Genomic DNA, 11,801 nt, shown 5'->3' on the forward strand with positions numbered 1-11,801 from the left:
GAGGAGTAATTACTGTCTGTCACGTTTTGCATAATAGCTACAGTCTAGGCGTTATTTGCTCATAAAGACGGCTCTAGTTACTGTTACTGAAGGTTTTATTCCAGATACTATTATTTACTCCAGTAAATAGTAAAAATTAAAATAACAGAAACCAGGGACGTTGGAAATCCCGGGAGAAACACACCTTGGTCGGACAAGCGCTTCGGTCCAGCTCGGTCGCTCTGGGATTCCACGCTTCAGCTCCACCAGCCCTTTTTTCCGGGAACCCCAAATTCCTGGGGAAACGAACGTGCCTGCGGCAGATACACTGCAGCTTCAAACCGCTGGCCGTGCCACCACCACTGGCCATCCCCAACTGTCACCGCTGCGCCGGCAGGAGCCCGAGCGACTGCCACCCCCTCGGCCAGTGGCACATCCAACAAAACCCCTGACGCCGCCAGGACCGCGGGGACACGGCAGAGACAAAGACAAGCTGCGGCGAGGGTGGACACCACAGCAGGTATGACACATAATGCTGAAACACCGCACCAGGTCACACACACACGCAGCACTGAGAATTTTATTCTACATGAGACACACAGCTGTCCTTAGCATCTTCACAACTATCTCTTCACGGCACCATCACCTCCTCCATTGGGATTCCCGGGTGGAAAACAAGCAAGCTTTGTGCGTTGCAGTGCGCCCTTGCCTTCCACACCCACACGCAAGAATAGCCGCCCACCTGCCAGGGTGGCACCAGAAACCACAAAGCCCCTTGAATGAATTTACAGTCCCACAGTCTCACAAACCAGTTACACTTCACAGACCAACCCTCCTCTGCGCTGGGCGTCTGCTTCACCCCTACGCACCCTTCCACATCCAGACCCACCAGCCATCTCCCCACCATCCATCACTGCATTATGTACAGCAGAGTGGCCAGGACCAGGAGGAAAAAGAAACAAAACAAGGGGGGAAACAAAAAAATCTTCCCCAGATGGGGATGTGCAGCAGCACGTGTTCTGTTCTGGCTTGGGTTTGCAGCACGCCAAGCACCAAATCAAGGAACAGACGGCTGCTGGAGACGACGCCACCCACTCCTTTGCAGCAGCTTTGTACGTCGCACCAACCACCTGACCAGGTCAGTAATTAAACTTACTTTTCCTGGGCGGAACACAAACCTTTCTTTAAATAGATATGAATAACTTAAGATTATGCAAAGTTACATGGGAAAGTAGTTCATTAAATGTAGTACCAGCAGAAATTACGTGCTTTAGTTTTCCATCTGAAAAAGCAAACACGGTGCCGTTGCTGTTCATGTCTATCGAGACTACACACACTGCTGAACTGGTACCAGCACTGCCTTTGGACAGCACAGGCTGCCAGAGCAGAATTAGATCCCATAATAATCCTTCTCTGAAATATCTCCAGCTGCAGAGTGAATTATTCACTGTAAATCACCACCAGCAGCTCCCAGTCAGACTCCGAGGTTTCTCCATCCGACTCCCATAACAGATATAAACAGGTCCCAAAGGACGGAAAAAGTGAGAGTAGGGCTGAAACAAAAGAAAAAAAACACATCAGAAACTATACCGAGCACTGTAACTCGCACCCAAGCATCTGGAACAGCAATAAAGGACAAAACCAAATGCCTTGGGAGAGGCATTGAGGAGTCGGAGAGGACCTGGGAGGCTTGGAGCAGAGTCCTTGGGGAAATCCTGGCTGGCAGCGCAGAGCAGTGGGTCAGCGAGGCCACAGGAAGGGCTCTGGGGAGCTGGGGGGGGTCCGAAGTGGGCTGCTGAGCCAGAAGGGTCCTTGGGGGGGGGGGGGCACGGGGGGGGGAGAATGGGGTCCTGGGGAGAGCGTGCCTGCCCTGCAGAGAGCCCCAGACCCTCCTGGGGTGCCAGCAGCCCCCTTGCCACTAACACTGGGATGGAGGAAGGGGGCTGGGGGGCAGCAGCTGTGGTCCTGCGGGACACGGAGGGCCAAGGTGCTGGAGCAGTGGGAGCTGGGGGCAGTCCCGGGGCGGGGTGGGGTGAGGGAGCACAGGCGCCAGGATGCTGCCTCCCAGAGCACTGGGTCTGGCCAGCCCCCGCTGGCCCCTGGCCTCCCCTTCTTGCGGCACCCACCCATCCAGGCAGGCCTCTCCCACCCGGGGGTCCCTGCTGCCATGGAAAGTGGTGGGACCCTCAGCGGGTCGGGGTAGGCAGGGACACCCATGCTGCGGCAGGTCCCCCACCATGTCCCTCCATGGAGGGCCACTGAGGCCAGGGGGTCCTCAGGCTGCCCCGAGCCCCCCCCCCCCCCCAGATGGGCTGGGGTTTCTGCTCCCCCAGGGCCCACAGACCCTTCCTCCCCCTGCCCTGTGCAGCCTCAGGCAGATTTTAGGGGGAAAGTGTTGTTTCTGCAAGCCCCCCTTGCCCGCCAGCCCCCTCGCTGTGCTCCAGGCTGTCAGCCCCTGTTGTGGCCCAGGCAGAAATGGCAGTGAGAGCCATCGGGATACGAGGCGTCTGCAGGGCCCTGCGCTGGGGGCCCGCACTGCCACCAGACCCCCCAGTTCTGAAGCCGTTTGTCCCAGGTGAGCCCACCCCCCAATTCCTCTTCTCTTCTCCCCAGGGGACGGAGGGCTCCCAGCCACACATGGACCCAGGCGCCCGCAGCTCTGAGGCAGGAGCGAGCTGGGGAGACACCGCGGCAGGTACCGGGATGGGTCGGGATGGGGCTGGGCTCGGCGTTGGGCTTGTTGCTCATCCCCCCAGGCTGGGAGTGGAGTGTGGCATGCGTCAGGGTCAACACCTGAGGCTGGGATGGTGCTGCTGCCGGCTGCATTGGCACCACCTCCCTCTTGCATCCCTCCTCTCCCGAGCACTGTCACCTGTCTCTCCGGCAGCTGACAGTCAGGAGGAGAGCCCGGAGAGGGGGAGCACATCGCCAAGCAGAGCAGGAGCCGCGTCCCCCGGGCAAGAGACGGAGCAGAAGCGTGGCGGCAGTGCCGGGGAAGCGCAGTCACAGACCAACACCTGCGAGGCATGCGGGAAGAGCTTCAGCCTGCGCTCCAACCTGCTGACCCACCGCCGCAGCCACCTGGGCGAGCGGCCCTACGCCTGCCCCGACTGCGGGCGCTGCTTCGGGCAGAGCTCCCACCTCCTCACCCACCAGCGGCTGCACACCGGGGAGCGGCCCTACCGCTGCCGCGACTGCGGCCGCAGTTTCAACGTCAACTCGGACCTGGTGAAGCACCGGCGGACGCATACAGGCGAGCGGCCCTACTCCTGCCCCGAGTGCGGGCGCCGCTTCGGCAGCAGCTCCAACCTCACCCGGCACCAGCGGCTGCACACAGGCGAGCGGCCCTACCGTTGCCCCGACTGTGGCGAGAGCTTCCGGGACTGCTCCGCGCTCACCATCCACCGGCGCGCCCACACCGGCGAGCGGCCCTACCCCTGCCCGGCATGCGGCAAGGCCTTTGCTGACAGCTCACTGCTGGCCAAGCACCAGCGCACGCACCGCGCCGAGAAGTCCTTCACCTGCCCTGACTGCGGCAAGAGCTTCTCCACCAGCTCCTACCTGCTGCGGCACCGGCGCACCCACCTGCCTGAGAAGCCCTACCGCTGTGGGGAGTGCGGCCGGGGCTACAGCCAGTTCGCCCACCTCACCACCCACCAGCGGGTTCACACTGGCGAGCGGCCCTACGTCTGCCCTGAGTGCCGCAAGAGCTTCACCACCAGCTCGGCACTCACCAAGCACAAGCGTGTCCACACCGGCGAGCGGCCCTACGTCTGCCCCGACTGCGGCAAGAGCTTCACCCAGAGCTCCAACGTCATCACCCACTGGCGCCTGCAGCATGGCACGTCCCTCTGACGGCCCTGGCCATGCTGCCCCTTCCCCGGGGTCGCGGTCCCTTCCCTGAGGTTTCTCTCTGTGGCGCTCAGCAATAAAATCTGCCATCCTGCAGCAGAGGCCACCGGCGTGGCTGGGACAGGGTGGTGGGGGGTGGATCCAGGGCGCAGTGTTGCCCAAGACACTCCCTCTGGCACTGGGGGTCCCCGGGAGCCTTGCCAAACCCCAGTTCACTCCTGAGCCCCCCCGCCAAACGGTGGCCGTCCCAGACAGCTCCCGGCCCAGAAGCTGCTGTGAGCAAGTGGCTCCTGTCGTTTCACAGGTGGGGGAAGGTGAAGGAATTTGGTGGTTTTTCACCCAAAAAAGTGGATGCAGAGTGGGGCACAAGGCAGGTCTCTGAGTTTTGGGTATCAGAGGCATATTCCTGCTTGCCACTGACCCCTGCAGCTCCCGCCGTGTCTTTTTGAGGCTGAACTGGGGTCCCTCGGGGGCTGTGGGGCTTCACTGTGCAGCTGAGGAGGGTGGGCAAGCCAGGGGAGAGGGGGGAAGCTGCAGGGCCGGCTCGGAGACAGGGATCCCCTGAGTCCCACCGGGAATGCAGAGAGCACCCGCAACTCTCCCAGAGCCTGGCAAAGCCCTCTGTTGCACAGAGGACAGGAGGCGACGGGCCTGACCTGGAAGAGGACAGGTCTCCCCTTGCTAGGAGCAGCTTTTCCCTGAGGATGGCCCAGCAGGTCGGCCGGGGTGGCCGCGCTGTCCCCATCCATGGAGCTCATCCAGACCAGGCTGGATAAAGCTCCGAGGAAGCAGCGCTGGCCCTGCCTGCAGCAGGCAGGACCTCGGCTGGAGGAGGGTCGGCTGGACACCGAGCTCCCCAGGTCCCTCCTGAGCCGGGTTACTGTAGGACCCTACCATTCCCTGGGTCCTGCTTGCAGGCGCGAGGTCACCGAACAGATTTGTCCCCCTTTGCCTGCCCTTTGCTGTCACCCCGCTGCCAGCTGACCCTGCGGAGCCAGGACTGCCCCAGGGACAGGACAGGACGGGACAGGGAACATACGAGTGGGGATGGGAATGCAGGTGGGGAAGGGAACGGGAAGGGGACAAGGACAGGGATGGGCATGGAGGTGGGGATGCGGAGAGGGATGGGGATGCGGGTGGGACCGGGGCCGGGCACGGTCGGTGTGGGGGCAGCGGCAGCCGGGCGCCCCCGCCGCCTCCCCCCGGCCCCCGCACCCGAGGACCCGGCCGGCAGCGGGGGAGGCGCCGCCGCCCCTCGCCCCCGCTTCCCTCTGCGCCTCCCCGGTCACCGCGGCGGAGGCTGAACTTCCTGGGTCACCGGCGGCTCCTCCATCCGGGAGCCCGGGCGGAGCAGCCGCGGGGCCGGCGGCGGCAGCGGCGGCGCTTCCCCGAGCAGCCCGGCGCGGGGGAGCCCCGGCCCCGGCCGGCCCTGCCGCCCCCCCCCGCCCGCAGGTACCGGTGTGCCGGGGGTCCCTCTGCGGAGCTGGGGAGGGGTTGCTGAGCCGGCGGGTGCCCCCGCTCGGGCCCCGCTGGGCGGGGGGGCCACGGAGGGAAGATGCTCGGGCACCCGCATCCCCAGCCGAGGGCGGCGGGGCCCTGCCAGCGGCCCCCTGTGTCTGCCTAAGAAGCCACCCAGGTCCGGTTAGTGGGCAGCGCGGCAAGAGCAGGGGACGCGGCTGCTCTGTGCCCGCGCTGGGGGGTACCCCTGAACCCCCTTTCCCTCTCTTGCAGGGGCTGCCGGGCTTCGAAGCGGCAGCGGCCGGTGGGTGCCGGCGGCGTCGGCGTCATGCAGGAGAGCTACGAGTCCCTGATCCTGCTGGGTAAGGCTGGCGTCCTCGCCCGCTCCCGCTCTGTGCCACCACCTGCCCTGCCACGTGCCGGGCTTCGCCACCAAAAAACAATCTGCTACCGAAAAAGACGCATCCTGCGGGCGCAGCGAGAACAAAAGCTGTCCCCACCGTGCGTCGGCACAGCCAGCACCGCGGGCTTGGGCGCCTGCCTTCGGCATCGCGAGCCCTCTCGGCGCACCACGGCGCGTGCTTTTTAGCTGGTGGGCGCAGCCGCAGAAGGGAATGCAATTTTTGTGGGAGTTTGGCTTTTTTAAGGTGTTGGGTGCAGAGAAATGCGGTGCTGGGATGGCACATCCCTCCTCAGAAGACGGGAGATGCCAGAAACGAGGTTACCTGCTGAGCAGCCACAGTCTGCTGGCTGGAAATGCCTTTTCTTGCCTTTCTCTCCCAGTTGCTCACCTGAACGCAAAATGCCGTATTTCCTTTAAAAAGTGTGTGCGCGTGTGTGTGTGTGTGTGTGTATATACACGTAGATACATATGTGTGTATATATATGTATAGTGTTCAATAAACCCCATGTAACAGACCTGTAACAAACCTGGTGTCTTCTTTCCCCTTTTTTCTGGAGCAGACTTCCCGATTCCCAAGCCTAACGTCATCTCCCGGCTGGAGCTGGAGGAAGAGCTGGGGGTGCCGGACCCGAACGACTCCAAGGAATGGGAGATCCTCAGGGTGGCCCCCGCAGGTGAGCCGGGAACCCACCCCGAATGGGCCGGAGGTTTTAGCGACAGCCCTGTGGCAGCCCCCACTCCTCCATCTCAGGGAGCGTCCCAAGCTTGCAGGTATCCAGGGCTCTGCGTGTAGCTGCCGGGCTGGGGTCGGGAAGAGCTTTCTTGCCCTCTGTTCTGGGATCGGCCTTTGGCAGCTGTCCACCCGAATTCTTCAGGCTTCCCCTATTTCCCCTTGGTGCTGGGAATCACTCCTGTCGGCGTTGTCTCTCTCTGCCCCGGCAGATGACGGGACGGGGAGCGAGAACGAGGACGAGGGCTCCCGAGCCGGACGGCCCTGAGCTGGCGGAGCTGGACGTCATCCTGTCCCGGGGGGCTGAGGAGGGTGTCCCTCAGAGCCCCGTGCTCGGGGATGCCTGCCAGAGCCACTGCGGCACCCCCTGGGACCCCCGGAGCCCCCCCGAGGAGCGGCCAGCACGGCCCCCCCGTGGCGGGGCAGCAGCCAGCGGCCGAGGGGGGCGGCGGGCACGGCGGGGGGACGTGCCGAAAACCTGCGGGCAGTGCGAGAAGACCTTCTCCCGGCGGTCGGAGCTGCTGATCCACCAGCGGCTGCACACGGGGGAGAAGCCCTACAAGTGCCTGGACTGCGGGAAGAGCTTCACCCGCAGCTCGAACCGCAATGCCCACCAGCGCATCCACAGCGGGGACAGGCCCTATAAGTGCCCCGACTGCGGGAAGAGCTTCGGCCAGAGCTCGGACCTGGCGAAGCACCAGCGGCTGCATGCCGGCGAGCGGCCCTACGCCTGCGCCAAGTGCGGGAAGAGCTTCAGCTGGAGCTCAGACCTCGTCGTCCACCAGCGCATCCACACCGGCGAGCGGCCCTACAAGTGCCCCCAGTGCGGAAAGAGCTTCAACCGCAGCTCCAACCTCAACACGCACCAGCGGACCCACCTGGGTGAGCGGCCCTACAAGTGCGCCGACTGCGGCAAGAGCTTCAGCTACAGCTCAGCCTTCCTCAAGCACCAGCGGACCCACACCGGGGAGAAGCCCTACCAGTGCGCCGGCTGCGGGAAGAGCTTCTTCGAGAGCTCAGCCCTGATCCGCCACCAGCGCATCCACACCGGGGAGACCCCCTACCAGTGCCCCCACTGCAGGAAGAGCTTCAAGCAGAGTTCATCCCTCATCACCCACCTGCGCACCCACACCGGGGAGAAACCCTACAAGTGCGGCGACTGCGGCAAGAGCTTCATCGTCAGCTCGGCCCTCATCAGGCATCAGCGGATCCACCTGGGATAGGCGCCCACCGCTGCTCCTTCCTCTGGGCGTCTGGCCCTGCTGCTTTCGGGGGGCTGAGCTGGACGGAGCTGGAGGCAGCTCGGTGGGACCTGGGGGCTTCCAGCCACAGCAGGGGAGCAGGAGCCTTGCCGAGCCATGCCAGCATGGGCAGCCGACACCCCTCCTGAGCCAGAGTGGGCACCGGTGGGAGAGGAGCCGCGGTGGGGATGGTCTCGAGGGGACGTTTCACTTCTCCCGTGCAGAATGGGGACGCAGCACCAGCACTGACTGCCCGTGGGGATTCCTTGACCCTGTCCTGGCTAGAGCTGTGGGAAGTCCATGCTGGGTGGGTGGCCGTGGCTTGCTCCCTGCCGTGGCGCTGAGAGCTCAGGAGGCCCTGAGCCGCCTTTCTGCCGTGCTGTGTCCATGTTGTGGCCATTGTGTAGATGGGGACGAGCGTTTTACCTGCCTGTGTTTCGCCATGGGGTTTGGGGGGGGGGAAGGGGGGAGGAAAGGGGCGGGGGGACACCCAAAAGCGGAGTCCCACGGCGTGAGCCTTGTGGCGCAGCTTTCTCCTCCCTGCATGAGCACGAAGGGTCCTGTAACTCATTAATTTGGCAACAGTCCTCCACAAATAGGGCTGTCGGAGCAGCTTGGCCACACTGACGCTGCTGGCAAGATAATTTCAGCGCGAGCCCGGTGCTCGGCGTGCCGGAGCGCGCGATCCCTTTACTTTCCCTGCCTGCCATAGTAAAGAGTTGTTGTTTACCGGCCGCCGGCTGTGCACACCTGTGTTTTCCCCCAGGGCCAGGACAGGGGGTTGCAGGGGCCGTCACTGCCGAAATCCACAGCTTGGGGGTCCCCTTGCCCCCACCCCAGGACTTTCTTGTCCAGACGTGGAGTCATGCAGCAGGGAACGGCGCATTGCGGGGGGTGGGGGGGATGTCTCATGCTGCTTAGGGGACCGTGACCCTGCGGGACCCCCCCAACCCAGGGTTTGTGTCTCTGGGCTGCTCTGAGGGTCTGGAGGATGACGGTCCCGCGGGACCCCGGCACCGCCAGCCAGGTCCGCTAGTCCAACTGTGGGCGAGCTCGCCAAACGGGGCATCCTCTGCTCTGTCCTCCTCCGGCAGCGGGTCTGGCCGCGGGCAGGGTGACGGCAAGAAAGGGGCCCCTCCCCGGAGTGGGGTCCGGGCAGCGTGTCCCCGTCCAGGTGAAACGGGACGGGGTGCGGGTCGGGGGCACAGGGAGAAGCGACCCTGCCCCGAAAGCCGCGGGCGGGGGGGCTGGGTGAGCAGGGCCGGGGGGGGGGGGGGGGGGGGGTGCTGGGTGGCGGGGGCTGGGGATGAGGAACGGGGGGGGGGGGGGGCCAAGGCAGGGCTGGGGCCGGGGCCGGGGTCTTCCCCTCGCCGCCGCCACCTTCCTCCGAGCAGCCCCCGGGGGTTGAACTTCCTGGGTCAGCGCCGCCGCCGCTGCCTCCATTGTCCGCCCGGCACCGGCGAGGCCGCGGCAGCGCCCGGACGGCAGCGGGGGCGGCGGGGGACGGGCACGGGGCAGGAGCCGCAGCCGCCGCCGGCCCGGGCTGTGCCCGCAGGTACCGGGGCAGCTCGGGCGGAGGCCGCCGGCGGGGGGTCCCGCGGGCCCGGCCCGGCCTCGGCTGGCGGGGCGCAAGGCCCGCCCCCCCCTCCCCCGCCCCCGGGGCCCGGAGAGCGGCCAGGCCCGAGCGGGACGGGGGCTGGATGGGGGACGGGGCCGGAGGGATGGGGAGACGGGGCCGGAGGGCCGGGGCCGGGGCGGCCTGCGGGGGCTGGGGCCGGGGCTCTCGCCGGGACGCCGAGCAGCCAGACGCGATTCGGGGCGACAAAGAGGTTCCCCCCGCTGCCCCCGACCGGAGTCGCGGTGTCTCCCTGGCGCGTCCCTGCCGCCGCCAGCCAGCCCGGGCTGCTCCCGCAGCACCGCAAACCGCCCCGGCCATTCAGCACGCCGCTGGCGTGTGGAGGCGAGTTGAAGCCCTAAACGGGAGCCTCGAGGGCCGGGCTGCGCCCGCAGCAGGCGAACCTGTTCCCCGGGGGCTGCCACAGCCTCGCTGTGCTCCAGGGAAGGCTGGATTCGGAATCTCCCTCCCTAAGCTCTGCCTTGGTCTGACCTACGGTCCGACCCGTCCCGGGTTCGCCCTGTGTTCGGGGGCTGCCAGCGCTCGTGGCCGCTCGGGCATCCCGACCTGGGGTGCCCCGGAGGGCGGGCAGCCCCCAACACGCCATTTCTGGGGGAGCGACTCACTTTTGGCTTTCTCCCTTTGTCGCCGCAGGTGGGGACGGCACGGGGACACCCCCGGCTCAGGGAGCCCCCCCGCCATGTCGCCGAAGCGCTGCAGAGGGTCCGCAGCTCCCCAGCCCGAGCACGGCAGGTCCCCAAGGGGCCAGGGCCGGGCAGAGGGGCAGCCGGCCCCCCGGGATGGCGGGGAGGCCGAGGTGGGCGGCCGCGGGCGCGGGGGGCGGAAGCGCAAGGAGACGGTCGTGCGGCAGCGGGCGGCCGCTGGGGAGCACCCCAACATCTGCGTGGAGTGCGGCAAGAGCTTCGCGCAGAGTGCAGCGCTGCTGGCCCACCGGCGCAGCCACGGTGGGGAGAAGCCCTTCGCCTGCCTCGACTGCGGCAAGAGCTTCGGCCTCAGCGCCAACCTGCTGCGGCACCGGCGTGCCCACGCTGGCAGGAGCCCGCAGAGCTGCCGGGACTGCGGGAAGGAGGTGGGCGCCGCCAGCCCAGCCCCACGCCCCCCCCGGCCAGAAGCCCTACAAGTGCGTCGACTGTGGGAAGAGCTTTGGCCGTCCCAAGCAGTCCCCTGCCAGCCCCTCAGGGAAGCGCCGGCGGCGGGACGGCCCCAGTGGGGAGAAGCCACCAGCCGTGGCCATCCCCAACACCTGCGCCGAGTGCTGGCAGAGCTTCAGCCAGAACTCGGACCTGGTGAAGCACATGCGCATCCACACCGGGGAGAAGCCCTACGCCTGTCCCCACTGCGGGAAGCGCTTCAACGTCAGCTCCAACCTCATCCGCCACCAGCGCATCCACACCGGCGAGAAGCCCTATGCCTGCGCCGACTGTGGGAAGAGCTTCACCGACAAGTCCACCCTCACCCAGCACCGCCGCATCCACACGGGCGAGAAGCCCTACGCCTGCGCCTACTGTGGCAAGAGCTTCAGCCGCAGCTCCCACCACAAGCGGCACCAGCGAACCCACGCAGGGCAAAACCCCGTCTCCCTCCTGCCCCTCTGGCCCTACCCCAGCCAGCCCTGCTAGGGGGGGCTCGGCGTGGCCGGCACTGCCAGGGCAGGATGCCGCGCGTGTTGGAGGGGCCGGTAGGATGAGGCATAGTAGGATGAGCCACGAGGCTGGTAGGTGGGATTATGTGGGGTGGGTCGGGGCGGTAGCGGTTGGGTAAGTAGGATGGGTCAGTAGCGATGGGACGCAGCGGGCAGCAGCAGTGCTCAAGCCGGCAGTGGCTCAGGACCCGTCTTGCCGTGGAGACCCCCAGGACGGGCAAGTCAGGGGGCCGAGCCCCCCCGTGCTATGCAGGGCCACATTCCTGCTTGCCTTTTGCTGCAGGGATGAACCTGGTTGTCTCGGAGCCGGAACGCATCCATGCCTGCCAAGGGCATCGCAGCACCTTGTTCTTGCTGGTCATCAGCTGTGCAGCCCCGTGCTGTGTCCTGCTGGGATGGTGGGGGGGGGGGCACGTCGCCCGGCTGCCGCGCGTGGATTTCTCTGTAGAACAGATTAACAAAAAACCATTTGAATAATAATTACTTCTGCTTTGTGGCTCTTGTCATTATTACCCTGCCCAGGCACCCCTGTCCCTCTTCACCCCAAGCTTAAACAGAGCAGCCGCCAGACCTGTCAGCTGGTCCCTGTCCCCCACCACATTGCTGTTGTTCCTGCTTCAAAAAAGAAGAGCAAAAGTGATCTCTGCTTGGTGTTATTCCAGAGAGAGGGGTGCTGTGGTTGAAGTTGTGGAGGTTTGGGTCAGCTGTCCTGGCTGTGTCCCCTCCCAGCTTCTTGTGCCCCTCCAGCCTTCTTGCTGGCTGGGCAGGACAAGCTGAAAAATCCTTGCCTTAGTCTAAACATTCCTTAGCAATAACTGAAAACATAAGTGTTATCAACATTCTTCTCATACTGAACCCAA

The 11,801-nt window shown here is 65.4% G+C and overlaps 2 protein-coding genes and 1 long non-coding RNA gene across 10 annotated transcripts; 2 read left to right on the forward strand and 1 right to left on the reverse strand.

The window, feature by feature from the left end:
• Positions 1–260: 260 nt before the first annotated feature.
• On the reverse strand, positions 261–3,818 carry LOC121233145. The gene is made up of 2 exons (XR_005931946.1): positions 3,714–3,818; positions 261–1,532 (listed from the first exon to the last, which is right to left on the reverse strand). It is a non-coding gene; the product is annotated as an uncharacterized LOC121233145 (long non-coding RNA).
• LOC115338485 (zinc finger protein 239-like) lies at positions 974–8,397 on the forward strand. 8 transcript variants are annotated; one of them, XM_041121973.1, is made up of 5 exons: positions 974–1,117; positions 2,593–2,674; positions 2,864–3,750; positions 6,899–6,908; positions 7,077–8,397. In XM_041121973.1, the coding sequence occupies exons 1-5, from the start codon at positions 974–976 to the stop codon at positions 7,643–7,645; spliced, it is 1,692 nt and encodes a 563-aa protein (XP_040977907.1). In that variant the 3' UTR covers positions 7,646–8,397. The 8 variants fall into 8 exon arrangements, with proteins under 8 accessions (XP_040977907.1, XP_040977908.1, XP_040977913.1 ...); XM_041121974.1 differs by having other exon boundaries at positions 2,867–3,750; XM_041121979.1 differs by having other exon boundaries at positions 2,864–3,751; positions 6,900–8,397.
• A 641-nt stretch (positions 8,398–9,038) lies between these two features.
• On the forward strand, positions 9,039–11,421 carry LOC115338487 (zinc finger protein 501-like). Its single transcript, XM_041121980.1, is given in 3 exon segments — positions 9,039–9,218; positions 9,933–10,382; positions 10,384–11,421. Coding segments are annotated over 2 exon segments (939 nt in total). The 5' UTR covers positions 9,039–9,218; positions 9,933–9,978; the 3' UTR covers positions 10,919–11,421.
• The last annotated feature ends 380 nt before the right edge of the window (positions 11,422–11,801 follow it).

Source organism: Aquila chrysaetos, unplaced genomic scaffold (assembly GCF_900496995.4).
Source record: "Aquila chrysaetos chrysaetos unplaced genomic scaffold, bAquChr1.4, whole genome shotgun sequence".
NCBI lineage: Eukaryota > Metazoa > Chordata > Aves > Accipitriformes > Accipitridae > Aquila > Aquila chrysaetos.

Bases quoted from the DNA above. Each gene is read 5' to 3' on its own strand.
- LOC115338485 (XM_041121979.1), top strand. From the start codon at position 974: ATGGGGATGTGCAGCAGCACGTGTTCTGTTCTGGCTTGGGTTTGCAGC. The intron at 2,675-2,863 runs GTACCGGGATGG...CTGTCTCTCCGG, and splicing joins CTGGGGAGACACCGCGGCAG to CAGCTGACAGTCAGGAGGAG. The intron at 3,752-6,899 runs TCTGCCCCGACT...ACGTGCCGAAAA, and splicing joins CACCGGCGAGCGGCCCTACG to CCTGCGGGCAGTGCGAGAAG.